The following is a 21,616-nucleotide window of genomic DNA, read 5'->3' as shown; positions in this document are numbered from 1 at the left end:
AGGTTCGTATGACGGTTCAGCCTTTTCACAATCAAACCGGTTTGAAAAGCATTTTTTTTTGCCTAAAACCAGTTCTAAACCGAACTGAATCGGTTTGGATCAGTTCAACTTGTACTACGCTGAAACCCGTTTGGGTCAAACCGGTTTTGACCATGCAAAACCCAAACCGGTTCGGTTTGAAAAAAAAACTGGTTTTGTTTACACCTCTACATGCAACTTTTAGGTTCAACGGGCCTAGAAGCGAGCCTAAAAAAGCTGGACTTTTTGGGCCTAAGCCCGGCCCATACTTCTACACCTCCACCTAGATGTGCACAAAAAAACCCGAACTCGGAACCGGACCCGAAAAAAAAACCGGAACCGGTTTTTTTATACCCAGGCTTTTAATACCCGAAGCCGTACCCGACCCTACCTGTAGGGTACGAATAGGGTATGCATTTTAGTGCCAAAACCCGTACCCGAACCAGACTCGATTTGTACCCGGTAATACCCGAAAACCCGAACCGGTTTCATACTTACAAATACCCGGAACCAGATTTTTCAAATACCCGATATTACCCGAAAAATACCTGAAAAAATAATCCTAAAAGGTGCAACCCCTTTAGGCCTGAGCCCGGCCCAGACTTCTACATCTCCACCTCTTCCTACTCACAAAACAAACTATTCAAACAAATGTTTTGCAATGTACAACCTTTATATGACATTATCCATCAATATCTTTATGTATTCTTTCATATTCCTCACCAAATCCATGAAACAAACATATGAAAGCACAGTGAAACAACAAACCATTTCACTTTTGTCACTTTACACTTGCATAAGCTTCAAACCACCAATAACAAAAAAAGTTTTACAAAAAGTCAAACCTCAATATTAAATATATTCAGGCTGATGATAACCTATATATGTATATAATATAACATGTCTCTTATTGTTTTGCTTCAAACCAAACTACCACGAAAAAGAAACAACGGTTAGGAGGGGCGGAAATGTCAATTCATAGACGTTCAATCTCCTCGGGCCCCTCGATTGTAATGCTTCTTTTGCCTTGTGTCATTGGTAGAAGGCAACCTTTGTCTCTATATTTGACTCGTCTCGGCCCGTTTTTCTCATTATTTTTACACACTCTTGAAAATACCAACTTTAACCCTCTCCTCATGTATGTCACGAGAAGCGTAACAAGCTCTCTGCATAAATGTAAGCACATTGACCAAAATACCCCTTAAGGCTTAAACTAGAGTGAACTACGGTTTTTATCCCCGTGGTTTGTCCAAATCTGCGATTTTAGTCCAATAGTTTCAACTTTGCGATTTTCGTCCCTGTGGTTTTATTTCACTAGCGATTAAACCTGAAGTCATTAACCCCGTTAAGTCTGGTAGTTAAAACCACCAGAGTGTCCCCCACGTGAGGGGCATTTTTGTCCTTTTTCTCCACAAATAAACCCTAGTCGTAATTCGCCAGCCCCCCTCACGTGAGGGACTGGGTGTATTTGGGGGGAACACGACAAAACTGCCCCTCACGTGAAGGACACGATGGTGGTTTTAACGACCAGACTTAACGGGGTTAATGAAATTGCAAGTGAAATGAAACCACTGGGACGAAAATCGCAAATCTGAAGCTATTGGACTAAAACCGCATATTTGGACAAACCACATGGACGAAAACCGCAGTTTATTCGTTAAACTATGAACAAAGAAAGAAATCATATTTACAAGGGTGAACAAGGAGACCGGCCGCCGTTAACATAGTAAACGAACAAATATGAATCGTAATGTTGGTTGTCTATATAATAAAAGGCGTGCAGTTTCCTTATGCAAAGAAATGACATTTTCTGGTATAAATGAATAGCCGAACTATTGTATGAAATTACATGCAAATAAACCGCTCTGCAGTTTGGCATATCGGATGCATACTTGATCACCTCCCGGATCAGTGAAGTGGCTGAAAATTCAACATAGAAATTTAAGATATAATAAATAAAAAAATAAAAAAGAATATATTACAATATTCGTCTTTTAAGTTTATAGAAAATTCAGGCTTCGTCCTTAAACTAAAGAAATAACAAGAAACTTCCTTTATGTTTACGAGCGTTAAATTTGTCCATTAACTCCAGTCATGTGACCTGCACATGACGGCATTTTTGTCTTTTTACCTATTAACTTGTAAAATAAAAAAATAAAAAAAATAAAAAAAAATTATTCACACATAACAAATCTAATCTCTATCAAACCTTAATCAAAATTTTCAGCTCTTTTTCTTCACGCATAGCAAATCAGGTATAATATGAACAAGTATATTAAAGCTATGTTTGAAAAAGACCTTTTTTTTTATATTTTTATTTTACAAGTAAATAGGTAAAAAGACAAAAATGCCCTCACGTGCAGGTCGCATGACCCATTAATCAAAAAAGTGATACAAAACATGTTATTTCCTTAACCTGAAATTTGCTTAAAGAATGAAAAGTGTAATTTACTCTTAAAAAAAGGTTTAAATAAATCTGTCAATAATAAATCGGAACCGATGTTTTACCTATACCATAATTTCGATAAGATTCTACGCCTAGTGTCAGAATATAAACTAGAGACTGATCCGGTCTCGATTTGTCAAATCTCAGCATATCTTCTATCTGCAATGCATCGGATAAAATTAGCGTTCTTGTTTCGAGTACAAATAAAAATACTTTTTAATTTGGTATATTGGTTTTTATTAATCTCAACTATTGCCCTTTGGTCACTGTCAGTCCCAACTAACGAATTGGCTGCTGACGGTCCCAACTTTTAACGTATTTGTCCCAAACGATCCGCGACTAACAGAATCCTAACGCCGTTAGTTACAAGTCGCCGGAAAAACGTTTTTGGCCTAAAAAGTCACATTTTTTGCTGGAAAACACCAACTGACTCACCACCAACCAACCACCACCACTTGAGCGCCATCAACCGTTTCCGACGATGGTTCTAGGGTTCCGGTGACCTCAATAATTGGGGCTTTTACTAGAAAAACGTTTCTACAGGTCCGATACAAAGTTTCTAATGGGACGAAAATGTTGAGTTTTCGGGAAAATATAAGAGTTATCCGGTCAAAAACGTTTTTCCGGCAACCTGCAACTAACGGTGTTACAATTCTGTTAATCACAGGCCAACAAAAACAAATACGTTAAAAGTTGGGACTGTCAACAGCCAATTCGTTAGTTGGGACCGGCAGTGACCAAAAGACGATAGTTGTGATTAATAAAAACCAATATTCCTTTAAATTTCTATCTAATAATAATAAAGAGAAATCACCTCACTTTCTTTTGCCATAATAATCCGTGCGGTAACAAATCCAATAAGCTCATCACTTTCACCGTTTGGACGGTTTCGGTCAACCGCGCCCCAAGAAACTATTTCACGGCCATGAACAACATTGTGGAAGAACTCATGTTCATATCTAAAACATAATAATAAATATAAGTATTTCTTATTTTGCATACAATATTTATACAATAATAATAATAATAATAACATTTATATTCTAACCTTATAGGAAAAAGATCACCATGAATCTTTACAAGAACTTCTAGATCCGAGGGTCGTATAGGCCGGTAAGAAATGGATGGATGGTGAGATGCTCTCAAGTTCATCATTGAATTCAAAGGCATCGTGATTTATGATTAATACCCAAAATTTTCTTCCATTTATTGCACTCAACTACTAGCGGTCGTGCTTCGGTCACTGAAACTTATAATTAAGATTCTGTGTTGTGCTAGTAATTGCTAAAATAAGTAATCTTAAACTACTTGTTAAAAATTTTCTACATCCTAAAATAGACAAATAAGCATAGAGCTGTAACAACCCACATGTTCAGAGGGAAGTTCGTTTATGTTTGTTCGACATTCGTTTAATAAATGAACGAACATGAACAGGAATTTCGTTCGATTAACTAAATGAACAAAGGCATGTCCGTTCAATTGTGATAAGGTGCTCGTTTAAGTTCGTTAATGTTTGTTTGTTAACACTTAACAGTTTTTTTTTATGCTTTTTAATGACTTCTTTAATCTTATCATTATATAGATTTAAGCAAGATTAATAACAATAAAAATAAATAAATAAATAAATATATGACTATTATGTGATTAACTTGTATGTGAATTAACAAATGAATATGAGTGTTAAAAAAAAACAACACAAAGTTGCTAACTGGAACGAACCGTTGACACGTCTCAGTTAGCCAAATCAAATATAACATTTTTTGTGTTCATCTGTGTTCGTTAGTTGTGTTTGTATCTATTGCTTCAACTAGTGAAACTTGAAGCAACAAGAAATGATATAATGATCAAGAAATCAAGAGTACACATTTGTTTATCAGTTAATAAAACCATCCAAATTCTTCACTATTAAGTCTTTATAAAAACAATGGGGTAGATTATTAAAGCTGCCCCAATTAATTCAAACAGCAGGGCATATCAAATACAAGAACTAGAACCCTAAAGATTACAAATTTGTCATAAAATCTGCCCCAATTGAATCTAACAAATTATGGCACAAATCAATCATGGGTATATGAGCAATTGGAATAAAGATAGTAAAAACCAAATATTTAAGGCAAAAACAGGATAAAAATTGAATCTTGAAGCAACAAGATAATATGATGATCAAGAAATCAAGATTATCAGCTACAAAAACACCATTTGAATTCTTCAGTAATAACTAATTTTGACAATGGTGCAGATAATATTAAACAGCAATGATATACCAAATACAACAACTAGATTCAAAGTGTTTATGGCACAAATCAATCATGGGTATACCGGCAATCGGAATAAAGATAGTAAATATCAAATCTTTAGGGCAAAAACTGGATAAAAATTGAATCTTGAAGCAACAAGATCATATGATGATCAAGAAATCAAGATTATCAGCTACAAAAACACCATTTAAATTATTCAGTAATAAGTAACTTTGACAATGGGGCATCTTAATATACCAAATACAGCAACTACAACCCTAAAGATTACAAATTTTTAACAAATCAATCATGGGTATATTGGCAATCAGAATAAAGACAGTGAAAATCAAATATTTAGGGCAAAAACTGGATAAAAATTGAATCTTGAAGTACCAAGATATAATATGATAAAATGATCAAGAAAGCAAGAAAATGAAGGTGTAAGGTGTTTCTTACCACATGATTAATGGGTTGATTGATTGTATCTAGAGATGATATTGATGATGAAGATGGAATTGGAATTGAGGAAGGAAGGAATCAAGAACAGGAACGGAAACAGGGGGAATGGGTTCGGTCGGGTCAACTCAACTATTGGATCATTAATTTTTTACATTCTTGAGTGGCAAGAGTATCCAATAATAACTATTGTTTTTTAAACCTAGTCTTTCGGTTTAGACTATCGTTGAAGTATAGTTCCGAATTCATCCAATAATATTGTGTCATGTAATGTTGTCTGGACACTGGCTGAAACCGCCTGAGTCTATTGTAGTCTAGGCAAGTGGTTGCTTCAACGAATTATCTGATTTTTAATTTTTATTATTTTCTGTTTTGAAAATTTAAAACAAGAATATAAATTACAAGATAATTTTGTATAATAAATGATAAAAATTATATACTAGTACTAGAAAACAAAAACCTGTATATAAATTATAGATTATATAAAAAAAGCTCAGGTTTTATAAAACAATCCAAACATTAGAAATTATAATAAAATTTGCCCAAGTCAAAATACATTTCATAACAAGTTTATTAAAAATTTGATTAAATAAAAAAAACCCATATTCTTCTTTTATCTCTTTTCTTCTTCTTCTCCGCCTTTTCTTCTTCACCAATTTAACGCACACACAAACACACACACACAAAAAAGAAAAAGGAAGAGCAGCAGCATTCCCTGGCTTCACCCTACGCTACCACACTCGCCTCGGCTCGCGTCGATGCGTTGTGGTGTCCGTGGCCAACGTGGCTCGTGCCAGGCGCTCGCGATGCCACAACAGACAGCCTTATGTTAAAGATTGACTTGTCAACCATATCCATTGATGTGCAGAAACCATATGGAATCCTTAGACTCTCACCCCCATGTTGGGTTCAAACACGGGATTAAAAATTATTCATCCATTCACCTAGATATCATTCGAACCGACCCAAACAAGAATCGAACATGTGTGTAAACCCATGTTCTAAACAGTTCTAAAGGATCTTACGTGTAAACCCATCTTTTTAGAGCAATGTCTACGGTCGACTCCTCGACCGTCGCGAGATTGTACCCTCTTAATACATGGGAATTGGATGGAATACATAAACCCTCGTCTCCTGTTAAGTTCAAACCCAAAATTAAAGCAAACCCAAAATTAAAGCTCTGATTCATCATTTTACCCGGATATTATTTAAACCGCCCCAAATAAAAAATCAAACATATGTCTTTCAGTGAAGAATGGCATGCGGCTTGCTAGTTGACCAAATTCTCATGATAGTGATACTTTTGTTTATTTTTAGTTGGAAACTTGGAATATAATTTGTAAAGTGATTTTCTTTTTCCATCTTTGAGAATAAAGAGGAACTCCTAAATGTGCTACTAAAATGATAATTCACTTTTTTTTTCATTATAATTATTATTTTGAATATTGTTTCGAGTGGTCAACCCCCAGTCAGGGCGTTTGGTTAGTTAATGAATGAAATCACTTGCTACACAAGAATCTCATTCTCTCTAAACACTTCCGCACACATTTATGACTTCATTTGATCAACCCATTATAAAGTGGATTCCGGGTCAACCCGTATAGAACTACCAACAAATCAGCCCGGCCCATTAACAAAAATAATAATATCCGGATGGATCTCTATAAAAGCTTGATTTGCTAGTAGTATCTGTAATAGAGGTGCACAAAAAACTCGAACCCGGAACCGGACCCGAAATAAATACCCGGAACCGGTTTTTCTAATACCCGGGTTTTTAATACCCGAACCCGAACCCGACCCTACCCGTAGGGTACGGATAGGGTATGCATTTTGGCACTAAAACCCGAACCGGACCCGATTTGTACCCGGTAATACTCAAAAACCCGATTTGTACCCGGTAATACCCGAACCCGGAACCGAGGTTTTCCAATACCCGAAACCGGGTATTTCAAATACCCGATGTATACCCGAAAAATACCTTAAAAATACCCGAATAATAAAAGGTGTAAACTTTTAAAAAATCCAATCTATATAAAAAAAATACTGGAAAAAAACCCGAAAAAACCCGTAAATAGAGTTTTTTCAATACCTGATAATAGGGTATTCAAATACCCGGTTTTAGACTACCCGGTTCTATACCCTACCCGAACCCGATGCATAGGGTATGATTTTTAAAGACAATATCCAACCCGAACCCTACCCGACTATTACCAATACCCGGTCATACCCGAACCCGGTTCTATACCCGAACCCGGGTATTTAAAAAACCCGATTTGTGCACCTCTAATCTGTAATCTATTGATAGTGTGACGTGTCAACCTCCTTCTGTTTTCCCCAAATTTATTATTATTAATAATCAACCCTCATCTTCTCCGTCACCGTCGTTACACCGCCACCGCCGTTGATCCGATGTCGGTTAGTGACGTTAATCTTCTCCTTACAAACTGACGTGTTCATTTTTGTTAACTGGTTTTGTATATATTTGTTTAATACTTTAATTAACTGTATTTGATTACTATTTTTCAGTGATTATTATTATTATTATTATTATTATTATTATTAGTTATGAAGCTTTAATGTTAAGTAAATATGTGTAATCGAACGAATCGATTGTTTTTGGTGCCCTAATTAATGTGTTATTGTTGTACGGATAATTGTACCGAACGAGTCCTTGTTCATGTTCGTCCGTTAAGCTTTTATCCGACAAGTGAACTGTTCACGAACACCTAACCGAATGGATATTTTTGTTCGTGCTCGTACATTAAGGAAATGAACTTGTTCGCGAACGGTTCATGAACACAAACAATGTTTTATCTGATTTTGCTAACCGAAAATGGTCGGCGTCAATGGCTACCAAGTTTGTGTTGTTTTTTTTAACAATTATATTCATATGTTAGTTTTACATATGAGTTAATTATTAATCTAATACTCATATGCATTTCTGTTTTCTATTTTATAGTTAATAATCTTCTTAAAATCTATATGATAAGATTAGAGATGTCATTAAAAAGTACTATAAGTTTTTAGTGAACAAGCATTATTAATAAACATAAACGGAAGTAAACAAACACATTATTGGACGTTCACGAACACAATTGAACATGCTTGACATTTGTTCATCTAGTTAATTGAGCGAAAATTCTTGTTCATGTTCGTTCATTTATTAAACGAATGAACATAAACGGACTTCGGACCAAAGAATTCACTAGTTTTCTGTCTTTAGCCCCTTGAAGGCTACTGGTTATCAGTTACTATTGGGTCCTGTGAGTTTTGTAACCTTGTCTTTATCTCTAATGTTTATTGGTTTAACACCTTAGATATTTGAATTTATCCAATTCTTATTGTGTGTGTAATTATCATAGGTGTAAGTTGAGTTAAGTTATTGTTTCATGTATTTCCTAATGCTTATTGGTTATAGCTAAACAAAGTGGCTATTTAACTTGTTTTATCTTGATAGGTAAGAACTGTCAAAGTTAGCAATGTTTCCTTAGGTTCTACTGAGCAAGACATCAAGGAGTTCTTTTCGTTTTCTGGTGAAATTGAATATGTTGATATACAAAGGTTAGTTAGTACACATCTTCGAGAAATGTGATTACTTGTTTATACAAGCTTTATGTTATGTGGTAACTATAAGGTTGTATGCATACGTTTGCTCAAACGGTTGCTACTTTTTCAGTGAGAATGAACGGGTTCAAAAAGCATTTGTCACGTTTAAGGATCCTCAAGGTGCAGAGACTGCAGTTCTACTCTCGGTATATAAACTTATTATTATTATTGTTATTATTATTATTATTATTATCATTATTATTATTATCCACAAAAAGCTTACCATTTTGATTATTCAAAACCACATCATCGTAATCTAACAAGTTTCTGTTTGATGATATTAGGGAGCGACCATAGTTGACCAGTCTGTTACCATCGCACTCGCACCAGATTACACTCCACCTGTAGCTGCACCTTCAGCGCAACAATCAACTGTATGTTTTTTCATTTTCTCTAAAAAATATCTCATTTAAGGGTTATCAAATATGATCTGACATAGTATTATATTGGCAAAACATAATTTAGGCAACAAATCAACCTGGAGGTGTTGTTGAATCAACTGTACTAAAGGCGGAAGATGTTGTAAGCAGCATGTTAGCCAAAGGTTTTATTTTGGGAAAAGATGCAGTTAACAAAGCCAAAGCTTTTGACGAAAAGCTTCAATTTACCGCAAAAGCCGCCACAATCGACCAAAAAATCGGTCTTACCGAAAAGATCAACATAGGAACGACACTTGTGAATGAGAAAGTGAGAGATTTGGACCAAAAGTTTCAAGTGTCGGAAAAGACCAAGACAGCATTCGCGACAGCAGAGCAGACGGTCAGTGAAGCAGGGTCGGCTCTTATGAAGAATCGGTATGTGCTGACTGGGACTGCTTGGGTGGCGGGTGCTTTCAGTAGGGTCACGAAAGCTGCTGGTGAAGTGAGTCAGAAGACTATGGAGAAAGTGGCGGAGGGAGAACAGGCGGGGAAGACTGAGTCGACTCGGCAAGAACCAACTGGTTCGCCTAAAGCTGCGAATACTGGTGCTACCACCACTAGCTCAGTTTAAGTTTGTTAATTTGTTTATGTAGATTATGCAGAAGTTATGGATTTGTTGCTTGGATTTATACTAGGTTAGTAGTAGTGGTTTGAAATACAATTGGTTTCTTGATATATGCTAAAATATGTAATTTGAGTTGTTTGACTGTGTTGCATAAAATCATGCCTTATGTTGACTTTGCATATTTGACCAATTTTGACCCACATGCAACTACCCGTGATAAGCGTCGGGGAGTAACTAAAACTATAAAAACGCCCCTCCAAGTGACTGTCACGTAGACATGAGGCTCTAATTAACCTTAAAAGACGATAGGACAATGATCCGAATGGTTCTGCAGCAATGGCGTAAGAACAGCATTCGACCACCACTTACGGGTGAAATCCAAGCACACAACTCTTTTATCTATTTGGCTCAACGCCTCTCTTTTAGACCCTATATTTGACCAATTTTGACCCACATGTACATGAAGCCCAATCTATCATATCATTTTTTTTTGTTTGTTTCAACCATTAAGTAATGCATTTAAAAATTAAAAGTCCAAAACAAGGTATGACTAAATTTGGTGCTGCAACTAATGTTTTTCATCATTATCATCATCATCAACTTCATTTGAGTGGCATGGTTCAAAAGTATCAAGAAAATGTAACATAAAATTAACAGATCTGCTAATCATTTTCGTTTCAGAATGAGCTGCTAATCTCTTCATTACTAGACCCGATAAGCCCTTGCTTACAGAAGCTTCAACCCTCCAGTTACGTCATCAACCATATCAGCCGGTCCTGCATGTTTACACCCTTCAACATTAATTCTACTAGCAATATTGACCCATTTATATCATTAACTGATTATTACAAAGCTACAAGAGACACAAAAAAATGTTTGCCAGCCCGTTTGACCAATTGACCCGTACTAGAAAAGGATGAACTTACCAAGAACTGCCATCACCGTTCGTGAATCTGGAATAGAAGAAAATCAGATAACATTAGTTTTAAAACATGCACATACAAAAAAACTGACAAAATAAAACATAACATAAAAATATGACAGTATAGAAGCTTACTTGGTGCTATTTGTGTTCGACCGGCATCGATGACGATATGAGTTGGTATACCAAGTGATTTTGCTCTTTGCTGCAAAGTAAAAAAAATGTACATATAAAATATAAATACAAGTTGAAACCAAAATCATAGTAATCTTATTTTGTTGGTGACTTCACAAAAATGAAAACCACGGCTAAGTATATATAGTGACATCAAAATAATATTATAAACCACAAAAACAATACATACTTGTAATTCCAGCATATCATCTTCACTTTCAGTTTTCACCACCACTTTAACTTGCCCACACATCTCCCACCTTCATTACATGTAAATAACAACAAATACAAAAAAAAAAGGAAAAAAAGAGATTTTAGGATCCAACATTATTAAAAAAAATTAAATGATTTACAAAAAAATACCTATTTAAAGCTTTAGGCGCTCGGTGAAGAATCTTTTTATATAGACCCAAAGTTGCATGGCTGCCAAACCACGACAATTTTATCATTGAGATAATTATATAAACATATATAATTTGTAATTTAATTTCAAGTATTAAAGGTCTTAACATTTTATATAAATAAAGTTATTATATCTACCTGCACTGAGCAGCAATTTTGCCTTTTCCCATCTTTAAATCATTTCTAACAACCAAAACCTGCATAAAAATATTAAATTACACATATTTATATATATTATCTAATGCTAAAAACTAAAGGGATATTATGTTTGAAAAGTTAAAACAACTAACCATCTTAAAATCTTCAATAATCTCTGCCAATTTTTCAATCTCAAGGAGCGATTTGGCCCCGCCCGATTTATTTCCATCTACAAGTGCAGCAGTTTTAACCCTTTTGGTTAAAAAAAACTTCATACTCGTTTTTCGTGCACCGATAAATAAACCCAGAGCAAAGCAGCTTGTTCCCACTAATATAGCACTGATCCATGTTACATCCATTATATCCAAATTCAAATCAATACCTATCACTTAAAAATCCAAATTGATGACATTTAAAATGTTATTTTCCGCGTGTTAACTGAGTACCTACAATAACCATTATAAGTATTGCCATGAGTATTAGTAGAAATTGCATATAAATTTCCCCTAAATCCATTTGTAGGGGTGTGCATGAAACCAAAAAAAACGAACCGAACAAAAACTAATGGTTTGTTTTTATGTTTTTGAAAAAAAACAATTTACGGGTTCAGTTTCGGTTTTGCGTGTAACTAAAACCGAAAGAACCGAACTTCTATATTCTCATTTTATTTTAAGTAATCTATAAAAACTTAATATAAAGCTTATCCCAAATATTTTGGCCCAAATGTATAATAATCAATTAATTATAATTAACTAACAAAAAAGTCTAGACTCAAATTCATTACTTTTTGCCAAAAAAAAAATAAATTCGGGCCAACACTTTCAAGCCCATATGACAAAATAATAAACAAACCAATAACCGAAAAAACCGAAACCTTTTCAAAAACTTAAAAACCAAAACTTTGGTTGTTTGTTTGCTTTTAGCCTAAAACCGACGCATGCACACCCCTAAAAATTTGTGTATGTAAGTTTTCAAATTCCATTCTCACAATCCCAAAACTATAAAGTTCAAAACTTTAAGATCAACTTATCAATCAATTATCTAATCAAACCTCAAAGGCTCAAATTTCAACTTAAATTATAAAAAAAATTGTGCATTGATCAATTACTAGCCCTAATTCACCAAATCAATCTACTTTACAATCATCTAACAAATTCCCAACTGGGTTTGATAGAATACATGTTTTTACTCATACCCATTTGTTTGATTTGAAATTGAATCAGTATAATACAATAAATTAGAGAATAAAGAAAGAAGATATATTACCGGTGAGTTGATGATATTGCCGGAATTAGCATCGGAATATTGATCCGATCGGATGGTGGGTTTAGTTGAACATCACTGCGGCGCCAGGATGATGGTTCTAGTCTACTTGCTTGCTTAGGTTTTTTTAGTTTTTGGTTATGGAAAAATTATAAAATAAATGTGGTTTGATACACGCTACGCTCGTTAAACCTGGTTATATTATAATAGGGTCGGTTACCGAGTCTCATGAAGGCAAGAATACCATTAACTGGGTCCGGCTCTTGTATGACGGGTAAGAGACGTTTGCTCTAAGTTATAGGGGGTGCGTATAAACCGAGTAAGGCCCGTGAGACCTGCAAGACTCGAACCGATCAGATTTATATTTATTAATTTAAAATAGTTATAAAATAAATGCGGCTTGGGATTGTGGGAGTGAAAATGTCGGGGAAACCCACGAAATCTGTCAAACATGGTTATGTTGCAATAGGGTCGGTTCCTGAATCCCAGTAATACCATTAACCAAGTCTGGGTTCGGGTTTAGCATGGCTGGTAAGACCCGTTTGCTTTTATATGGGTGAGCATAAACCAAGTAAGATCAGTAATACTTGAACCGGTCAGACCCGGTTATTTACAATAAGGTTTGCTCTCGACTCTTGAGTCCTGAGTATACCATTAACTGGGTCTGGGGTAGGATAAGGTATTGCTAGTAAAATCCACTTACTCACCCCCTACTTATAGTTGCATCTATAAATAGATGGTTGAGGTTTTGGCTAATAAAACACTATTATAATTAGTTCGGTAATTAGCTTAGAGTATGTAGTTTTTATGGAAGGGTAGAGGCACTCTTGGCGGGTTTTTAATTATCAATGAAACATGATCACAAATTAAGAAAATTAAAGGAAAAAGGGTGATGTTTGTCAAGGTAGATTCAAAAAGGCGTTTGATATCTTAAATTGACAATTTTTAGACTCAATACTGGAATGTGTGAGATTTCTAGATAGATGATGGCTACAAATTACTGGGTGCCTTAGTTCTATTAGAGGATCAACACTAGCAGATGCGCCTTAATAATAGAATTGTAAATCAATAGAGGTGTTCGTCAAAGTAATCAACATTTCCATTTTCTATTTTATTATCGCAATGGAGGTCCTTCATATCGTGTAAGATGATACTGGTAACTTAGGCAATTTCCAAGGAATCAAAACTCTAAACAAAGCCCTAATACTATTAGTCTATCACAATTATTTTACACATGTGACGTTTTATTTATGGGGATTGGCGATCATCAACTTTTAACACTTAGTGGGATGTCTTTCAAATGTTTTCACCTCACTTCGAGTTTAAAAGCGAATCTTGATAAATTTGAGTTTCTAGGCATGATATTGATTTAGGTGACGCTGAAATACTGACTAACTAAATAAAATGCCAAGTAGCTTCATTTTTTTTAATCATTTGGTTCCCCAAACAAAATTGGTCATCTAAAAATTTAGATCAAAGCTAACTACATGGAAAATCAAAACTTGTCACTCGGAGGTAAAATTACGCTGATCAAATCAAATTATTTATTTATTTTATTTTTATTACAGCCTACTACGATATTAATTTTCTTTGTATGAAGTACCATATAAGGTTATTTAAAAGCTAAAGGTATTCACATGAAAATTTTATGGAAAGACGACACAGTAATAAGTTAATAATAAAATATGTTGGATCCATTGGGACGAAATTTTGGCTCCTAAAACACTAGGAGGTCTCTAGGGAGGGAGATTAAAAGTGGACAATATTATTGTGTTAGCCATATGTTATTGGAAGTACAAAGCTAAAAATGCAAGCATATAGGTTAAAATAATCATGCCTTTCAGAGCAACATGAGAAGTTGGAGTGCGATACCATGAAAACTCAATATAGCAGGTACCGAGAATAATATAACTAAAAAAGATTGGACCTAAGAGTTACCCGATAGAATATCGTAGATAATATCAGCCTAAGACGACTAAAAGCCAACCAAAAACACTCGTCCTAAGAACTAAGACCACATACTCTTGTGAGAATCCACTCGAGTGCATGTTCAAACCGAAGACAAGTCACTTTAATAAAAGGAATGCTAACTATATGCTTAAGACGTGTAAGGGGTTGAATTATGCCATCATGATCATTTCTAAAATAGACCATGCTCAGTAAGGTTAACCTCTAAACTTGTGTATTAATTATGACTAAGGTTATTTTATTATTATACTAATTAAAGACTTTTAACATGGTACAATTTAAGAATCTTTTTGTCGAGTTTAGGCTAATTTCGTTTGCTACCTTCCATTCTGAACATGTTTATTTTGGTCTTATTGCAATAAATACAATACAAAAGTAACAAAACGACCAATAACATGTCTTAAAAGAGACTATAACCGATAACCAATTGATTGTAACTTGTAAACAAAAATAGTAATCATATTCGTTCAGTATGTAATAAACTTGTGAGCCTTTTTTACTTTTTAATGATAAAAACGTGACCTTTCAAAAAGTCTTGCAGAAGACAAATTCTTTTTTTGTTCAAAGACGTTTTCGTTTTTTCTCTCTTTCTTTCTCTTTTTTATATTTTAAATTAAAATAATTTTTGTTATTGTGTTACAAGTAGAGTTATAAAAACATTCATAGTGACTACTTCATTGACCTATTATAAAAATCTAGATGGTTGTAAATTTTGAAATTTAAATATTACAGTGGGCCACTGTTTGAAAACCATTAATCAAGGGTTGGTGTTTTCTGTTTGAAAATCCAAATCCAACATGTTTTAGAAAGAGCAGAAACAAAAAAATATCGTAATATTAAAAAACTCAAATTAAAACTATTTTTTATTTTATTTCATGGTATAACTTCTAATAAAATATAACCGTAAAAGTTATTAGTAGTGACTATCATCCTCGTTAAACTTTCCCCTTCCTTCTCTGTCTTCTTTGTTCAGCGAACTCGATAACCATATACAATGCATGCCTTACTAACAAATACAAAAAATAGCATTGATTTTGCCTATAATAAAAAACTTTATCAATTTTGTTTACAATCTATAATGAAGAAAAAAACAAACAAATTAGAGGTTGACGTTTAATTTGAATCAAAAATCAAAACCACTTGAATTTAATCCTAAACGGTCTCACACACACACGCACAAACTAGCGGTCTTAATTGTAATTATAACATAAGTCTGATTGCGTATGCAATCAATTTTCACATCAAAAGATGAATATTGAGCATGTTTGGGATTGAGTTTGAAAAATGCTTATTAGCTTTTTGATGTTTTCAAAAAGTCAATAATCCAAAATGTGTTTGACAATCACAAAAATACTTTTTATTTTAGTATTTTTAAAGGGTTAAAAATCAGTTTTCTAAAAAACTCAAATCCAAGCTTTTCAAAATGGCTTTTTGAAAAAGCCAATAAGCTAGTATTTTTCAAACTTAAGAAAATTAAACAATTAAAAAAATGTTATCGTGCAAAAGAAGATACTCGTTAATTAACACAATAATCAGAACTAAATATATTACAGAAAAATATTTTTAAACTAATATATTCTTCTTCCTTTTATAATTTTAATTTTAACAGTTTATTCCCAAAAACCACGAAAGAATATTCTCAAAAATCAAAAACCAATTGACCCACCGAAACCAAAACCGTAAACGGCATCGTTTGACTAGCTTGTCTCCCAAGGCTTAATCCGAACCGTTGATTGTCTTAACGTCCAACGGCTCAGATCAACCCACTCACCTTTACTTATTACATCATCCTCCGTAACTTCCAACCCATCGTTCACTCCCACTTTCATTACATTTGTCTTCTCGTAAATTATTATTATTATTATTATTATTATAAACACAAATGGCGACAATTAAGAGCGTTAAAGCTCGTCAGATCTTCGATAGCCGTGGCAATCCGACGGTTGAAGTAAGTCTATTAGTTTGAATCGTTAATGTAACTAACTGCTAGTTAGTTAGTTAGTTAAACTTGTATATTGTGAATGTAGCTTCAAGTATCGTATTATATCTGATTCAATGCTAATAATGTTATTATTATTATTATTCAGGTTGATGTTACACTTTCCGATGGAACACTTGCCAGAGCCGCAGTACCTAGTGGTGCTTCTACAGGTTGCTTAACTAGTATTTTATTATTATTATTATTATTATTATTATTATTATTATTATTATTATTTTATATAGAGTAAATTGTGGTCATCTCTATGCCTGTAAACGAACCTAATGAACATGTATGTTTTTAAATTCTAAGCGAACGTTTACGAACATAAATGCACGAACAAAACATGTGTTCATTTTCATTCATTTATTAAATAAACAAACATAAATGAATAGTTCACCGAACATTCGGTTCGTTTACAGGTCTAGTTTTCTCCATGTGATAGTGTTAATATTTACGTTTTATGTTATTGTTCTTTTATTTAATACGAAAATAACTTTTATATTATAAGTTTTAATATAAATAATTCCTGAAAATATCTAAAGCAATGTGAACATGCCGAGCTAGACTAGAATTGAGCTCGGCTCGTTTAACATGCACATAGGTCGAGCTCGTCTAGTTTTGAGCTTGTTTCATGAGTAATTTTTCAAGCTCGAGATTAGCTTGTTTTAATTACTTTTTACATATTCATAATTATAACTCGATAAGTGAAGCTCACGCTCAGGTATCAAATGAGCTTATTTTTAGGCTCGAGATCAGGCTTGTGTATCAAACTAGCTTATTTTTAGGCTCAAGATTGGTTACTAAACGAGCTTATTTTAGGCTTGAGTTTGGGCTTGATCGAGCCTTTTAAGCTAGCTAATTATTAAATGATTCAAATGGAGTTAGATAGATAGAATAGTTATTATTAACAAACTACATGGATGAAAACCACAATTTACTCTTGTGTTCACACAAGTGGTGTTGTAAATTTTAAAAGTTATTTGATATTAATGTGAAAATATGGTTTATAGGTATATATGAAGCTTTGGAATTACGAGATGGAGGTTCAGATTATCTCAGTAAAGGTGTCTTGAAGGTGTGTATTAATTTGGATTTCCAAGATATTGAGATTAGGGGTGTGCTCGGGGTGGTTTGGTTTTGAGCTGAAACCGAATCAAAAACCAAAATGTTGGTTTTTGGAAATTGCTCACTTTTGGTTCGGTTTTTACGGTTTTGCTATTCGAGCTTGAAAATTTTTGGTAAAAAAAGCATAGGCCAAATCTAATTAAGTTAGGCCTAATTTTTTCTATTATATTATAATTATTTAAAAAAAATTAAAAAAATAGTCTATGATTTCTGTTTGGTTTTTTCGGTTTTGGTTACATGCAAAAATCAGAAACGAATCGAAAGTTCACTTTATATGAAAACATAAAACAAAACCTTCAGATATAGCGGCCTTGTGTTGCTTTGATTTAATTTTGTTAGTTGAGGCTCTTTTTATTTAGTGATGGCAAAAATCTAACAATTTTCAATTGAATATTTGAATGTGAAGGCTGTGGAGAATGTTAACTCAATCATTGGACCTGCTTTGATTGGCAAGGTATGTCATCTGCACTTTCAACATTATTTTTTTATCATTTGTTAATCAAATTAATAGTTCATTGTTATTGTGGCGTTGATTATTTTATCTTATTTACTTAACAGAATCCAGCAGAACAGACCAAAATTGATAACTTCATGGTTCAAGAGCTTGATGGAACTGTTAATGAATGGGGTTGGTGCAAACAAAAGGTATTAAAATTTTATAAATCTATTTCATCGGCTTATGAATATGTCACACACTTGTGCATAATTGTTGCTTATTTTATTCCTATGCAGCTTGGTGCTAATGCTATATTGGCAGTGTCACTTGCTGTATGCAAAGCTGGAGCATCTGTTAAGAAAATACCTCTGTATAAGGTATGTATACAAACAATTTTTTATCATTAAATTGGACATTTTATTATTATTTTTTTCTAATTTTTTTTTGTTACTTTGAGTTCAGCACATTGCAAACCTGGCTGGAAACAAGACATTGGTTTTGCCAGTGCCAGCGTTTAATGTGATTAACGGTGGTTCGCACGCAGGCAACAAACTTGCCATGCAAGAGTTCATGATTCTCCCGGTTGGAGCTTCTTCGTTCAAGGAAGCCATGAAGATGGGCGTTGAAGAGGTAGGTCCCAGCAGAGCCCAGTTGGACCCGCAAGACTCACCTTGCAGAGGGATGTCTGCGCAAGGACCAACTGGTTCCGCAGGACCCACCATGCTCAGAGATGAAGACCTTACGCGCAATACGCCAGCTGTTCCCGCAGGGAAAGCCTCCCAATGGTGAAGTACCCCGCCTGTCCCCGCAGCTGCGGATACAAGCCATCAGGGAAGGCTACCCGCACTAATAGCAAGGCCACACGCACAAGGCACTCAATAATTCAGTGTCACCTGAAGGAATGAGCAAGGCGGGAATACTCCCGCCCAAATGAGCCAGTCCGTACGCTTCTGGAAGATCTTTTGTACTATACCTGCCAAGGTATGGACAAAATAGACAAGATCTGACCAAAGCAGCCCATGAACCAATCACGGGGTGACAGCTCACTGACAACAGTACGAGGAGGAGCATGCTCTAGTACTGTTTGTCACTATTAGCCGCTGCCTACTCACCAACCCTTGTGGCACGCACAAAGCCTGCAGTTGGTGGAAAGGGAACAGTACACAGCCGGCCTTGTCACTATCAGCCGCTGACTACCCACCGACCAGCATGGCACGTGCGTAGCCTATAGTTGGTAGAACAGGAATATTCTACAGCTGGCTGTACCTGCTTGGAAACCTACATTCGGCTATAAATACTCCAACACCTTGGAACGGTATCATCATCTGGTATCTTACCTTCACTAGCTATTTCTCTCAATATACACATATTCAGAGCAATCTAGTCTTATTCTCACGCTGGAGGGTGGTCACAAGGAGGAACCCCCCTTCTCAGTGACGAGCTCACGGTATCTGTTTTGCAGGTCATCTGAAGAACATCCTTCTTTGCCGGACCTAACCCTCGTGGGAAACATTACTTAACCCCCAGATTATCCATAATCTACTCGGGGTCACTTAGTGTTTCTTCAGGCGTTGAAGTTTATCATACTTTGAAGGTATTTACAATATACAGTTATGCCACGGTTGACTGTTCTTAGTTGTGTTGTATAATTGTATTTATATTTTTCGGTTTTCAGTCGGTTATTAAAAAGAAGTATGGTCAAGATGCTACTAATGTTGGTGATGAAGGTGGCTTTGCTCCTAACATCCAGGTCTGTTGATTATTCTAAATCCAGGCCGATAAGAATCTAACTTTTTTATTTATTTTGTGACATTTTAATCCAAATTATTTTTTGATTCTAAATTTATTTTATACAGGAAAACAAAGAAGGTCTTGAGCTTTTGAAGACTGCAATATCAAAAGCTGGTTACAGCGGAAAGGTGTTTTATTTTATTGGTTACATTTTGAACTTTTGTGTTATGCTAATAGAATTATTACAGGTTGTTATTGGAATGGATATCGCTGCATCTGAATTCTACGAAAATAAAGATAAAACCTATGATCTGAATTTCAAGGAAGAGGTATAAGTTCTAAGCCGACTCAATATTCTGATATTCATTACACGTTTGCGAAAAAGTAAAACTAAACATGAATCTTATATGTTGCAGAACAATGATGGGTCTGAGAAGATATCAGGCGACAGTTTAAAGAATGTTTACAAATCATTTGTTTCCGACTACCCGATTGTATCTATCGAGGACCCTTTTGATCAAGATGATTGGGAGCATTATGCAAAGATGACAGCTGAAATTGGTGAGCATGTTCAAATTGTTGGTGATGATCTCCTTGTCACAAACCCCAAGGTATAATCAATATTATCATAAACCTTGAAATCCTAGTGTTTTATTTTTTATGTGGTTTTCATTTACTTAAATCTGTTTTGTTCAGCGTGTTGAGCAAGCAATCAATGAGAAGACTTGCAATGCCCTTCTTCTGAAGGTTTGTTTAATTCCATGGGTATTTTAGGTGTTATGAAATTTATTGTTATTTTTTATTTAACGTGGTTTGTCTTCTGCTTAGGTGAACCAAATTGGTTCGGTTACAGAAAGCATAGAAGCTGTGAAAATGTCGAAACGTGCTGGTTGGGGTGTCATGACTAGCCACCGAAGGTTTGTATTTTATTTAATATGATTTTATATAAATTTTTAGCTTTAAACAGATAACCTCGATTTAATGTATCTAAGCTAATGCACTGATTTTATGGCAGTGGTGAAACTGAGGATACCTTCATTGCTGATCTTTCTGTCGGATTAGCTACTGTAAGAACTTCAAACAGTTAAAAAACATAAACTAAAACCGGGTCAGATAATTATTTCTTATATACGGTTTTTGACAATTTAAAACAGGGCCAAATCAAGACAGGAGCTCCTTGTCGTTCAGATCGCCTCGCTAAGTACAACCAGGTAATCTTGATTACCTTCTGTTATTAATTATTTATAATGTTGTTGTATCGATTTTCCGTTCTTTAGGGCTCTAAATTATTGATCTTGATTTTATTCTTTTGAAACTGCAGCTTCTGAGGATTGAAGAAGAGTTGGGATCTGCTGCAGTATATGCAGGGTCCAAATTCCGTGCACCCGTTGAACCTTACTAGGTACCATGAGAGGAGGAAGGCTTGTTAGTTATGGAGTGAGATTTGGGATGGTTTTTATCTTTTTGTGTGTTATGAAACTTATGGTAGTTATGGGTTTTTGTGATGTCAAAACTTGTTGGTTTGTGGTACTTTGTTTAATCTGTTATGGTGAAATATATCACTTTGAGCATTACCTTTATTTATATTAGCATTCATCACTCAATGCACTATATTACACCTTTTTAATTAGCATCTATTCACCTCTGTATCTACGGCTCTAAGAGTTGTGTTCGTGGGATGGTGGGTTAAAACACTAGATATTATTCGCTATGTCGAGTTTGGAAATAG

General features: G+C 34.7%; 4 protein-coding genes across 6 annotated transcripts; 2 read left to right on the top strand and 2 right to left on the bottom strand.

Annotated features, from left to right (window-relative positions):
• Window positions 1–721: 721 nt before the first annotated feature.
• LOC143584391 (histone acetyltransferase MCC1-like) lies at window positions 722–5,291 on the bottom strand. 2 transcript variants are annotated; one of them, XM_077066462.1, is made up of 6 exons: window positions 5,158–5,291; window positions 3,513–3,707; window positions 3,279–3,423; window positions 2,527–2,623; window positions 1,710–1,938; window positions 722–1,184 (listed from the first exon to the last, which is right to left on the bottom strand). In XM_077066462.1, the coding sequence occupies exons 2-6, from the start codon at window positions 3,632–3,634 to the stop codon at window positions 995–997; spliced, it is 783 nt and encodes a 260-aa protein (XP_076922577.1). In that variant the 5' UTR covers window positions 3,635–3,707; window positions 5,158–5,291; the 3' UTR covers window positions 722–994. The 2 variants fall into 2 exon arrangements, with proteins under 2 accessions (XP_076922577.1, XP_076922576.1); XM_077066461.1 differs by having other exon boundaries at window positions 3,513–3,713; window positions 5,158–5,280.
• Window positions 5,292–7,455: 2,164 nt separating this feature from the next.
• On the top strand, window positions 7,456–9,904 carry LOC143584376 (binding partner of ACD11 1-like). Its single transcript, XM_077066445.1, has 5 exons — window positions 7,456–7,572; window positions 8,615–8,718; window positions 8,834–8,909; window positions 9,048–9,137; window positions 9,229–9,904. Exons 1-5 carry the CDS (start codon window positions 7,567–7,569, stop codon window positions 9,751–9,753), a joined length of 801 nt encoding a protein of 266 aa, XP_076922560.1. The 5' UTR covers window positions 7,456–7,566; the 3' UTR covers window positions 9,754–9,904.
• A 404-nt stretch (window positions 9,905–10,308) lies between these two features.
• LOC143584377 (uncharacterized) lies at window positions 10,309–12,766 on the bottom strand. 2 transcript variants are annotated; one of them, XM_077066446.1, is made up of 8 exons: window positions 12,650–12,766; window positions 11,536–11,771; window positions 11,384–11,442; window positions 11,207–11,266; window positions 11,034–11,103; window positions 10,805–10,874; window positions 10,674–10,700; window positions 10,309–10,523 (listed from the first exon to the last, which is right to left on the bottom strand). In XM_077066446.1, exons 2-8 carry the CDS (start codon window positions 11,740–11,742, stop codon window positions 10,474–10,476), a joined length of 543 nt encoding a protein of 180 aa, XP_076922561.1. In that variant the 5' UTR covers window positions 11,743–11,771; window positions 12,650–12,766; the 3' UTR covers window positions 10,309–10,473. The 2 variants fall into 2 exon arrangements, with proteins under 2 accessions (XP_076922561.1, XP_076922562.1); XM_077066447.1 differs by lacking the exon at window positions 12,650–12,766 and having other exon boundaries at window positions 11,536–11,933.
• Window positions 12,767–16,434: 3,668 nt separating this feature from the next.
• On the top strand, window positions 16,435–21,322 carry LOC143584375 (enolase-like). The gene is made up of 17 exons (XM_077066444.1): window positions 16,435–16,562; window positions 16,702–16,765; window positions 17,606–17,670; window positions 18,127–18,174; window positions 18,279–18,365; window positions 18,453–18,533; window positions 18,619–18,775; window positions 19,725–19,750; window positions 19,832–19,906; window positions 20,013–20,075; window positions 20,136–20,216; window positions 20,304–20,498; window positions 20,584–20,634; window positions 20,716–20,804; window positions 20,903–20,954; window positions 21,042–21,098; window positions 21,209–21,322. The coding sequence occupies exons 1-17, from the start codon at window positions 16,497–16,499 to the stop codon at window positions 21,287–21,289; spliced, it is 1,338 nt and encodes a 445-aa protein (XP_076922559.1). The 5' UTR covers window positions 16,435–16,496; the 3' UTR covers window positions 21,290–21,322.
• The last annotated feature ends 294 nt before the right edge of the window (window positions 21,323–21,616 follow it).

This window comes from Bidens hawaiensis, unplaced genomic scaffold, assembly GCF_021521415.1.
Source record: "Bidens hawaiensis isolate Kalapana, Puna unplaced genomic scaffold, B.hawaiensis_p1.1 tig00033110_1, whole genome shotgun sequence".
NCBI classification, from domain to species: domain Eukaryota; kingdom Viridiplantae; phylum Streptophyta; class Magnoliopsida; order Asterales; family Asteraceae; genus Bidens; species Bidens hawaiensis.
Note: the sequence above shows the minus strand (reverse complement) of the source record. Positions and strands in the feature narration are given on the sequence as shown.

Excerpts from the sequence above, each read along its gene's own strand:
- LOC143584376 (XM_077066445.1), top strand. Across the intron at positions 8,719-8,833 it reads GAATATGTTGATATACAAAG|TGAGAATGAACGGGTTCAAA; the intron begins GTTAGTTAGTAC and ends CTACTTTTTCAG. Across the intron at positions 9,138-9,228 it reads CTTCAGCGCAACAATCAACT|GCAACAAATCAACCTGGAGG; the intron begins GTATGTTTTTTC and ends AACATAATTTAG.
- LOC143584391 (XM_077066462.1), bottom strand. The coding sequence starts at position 3,634 with ATGCCTTTGAATTCAATGATGAACTTGAGAGCATCTCACCATCCATCC. Across the intron at positions 3,424-3,512 it reads GGTGATCTTTTTCCTATAAG|ATATGAACATGAGTTCTTCC; the intron begins GTTAGAATATAA and ends ATTATGTTTTAG. Across the intron at positions 1,185-1,709 it reads CGGTCTCCTTGTTCACCCTT|AGAGCTTGTTACGCTTCTCG; the intron begins GTAAATATGATT and ends ACATTTATGCAG.
- LOC143584375 (XM_077066444.1), top strand. The coding sequence starts at position 16,497 with ATGGCGACAATTAAGAGCGTTAAAGCTCGTCAGATCTTCGATAGCCGT. Across the intron at positions 16,766-17,605 it reads ACCTAGTGGTGCTTCTACAG|GTATATATGAAGCTTTGGAA; the intron begins GTTGCTTAACTA and ends TATGGTTTATAG. Across the intron at positions 19,751-19,831 it reads AAGTTTATCATACTTTGAAG|TCGGTTATTAAAAAGAAGTA; the intron begins GTATTTACAATA and ends TTCGGTTTTCAG.
- LOC143584377 (XM_077066446.1), bottom strand. The coding sequence starts at position 11,742 with ATGGATGTAACATGGATCAGTGCTATATTAGTGGGAACAAGCTGCTTT. Across the intron at positions 11,104-11,206 it reads GCGCCTAAAGCTTTAAATAG|GTGGGAGATGTGTGGGCAAG; the intron begins GTATTTTTTTGT and ends CATGTAATGAAG. Across the intron at positions 10,875-11,033 it reads ATGATATGCTGGAATTACAA|CAAAGAGCAAAATCACTTGG; the intron begins GTATGTATTGTT and ends TTTACTTTGCAG.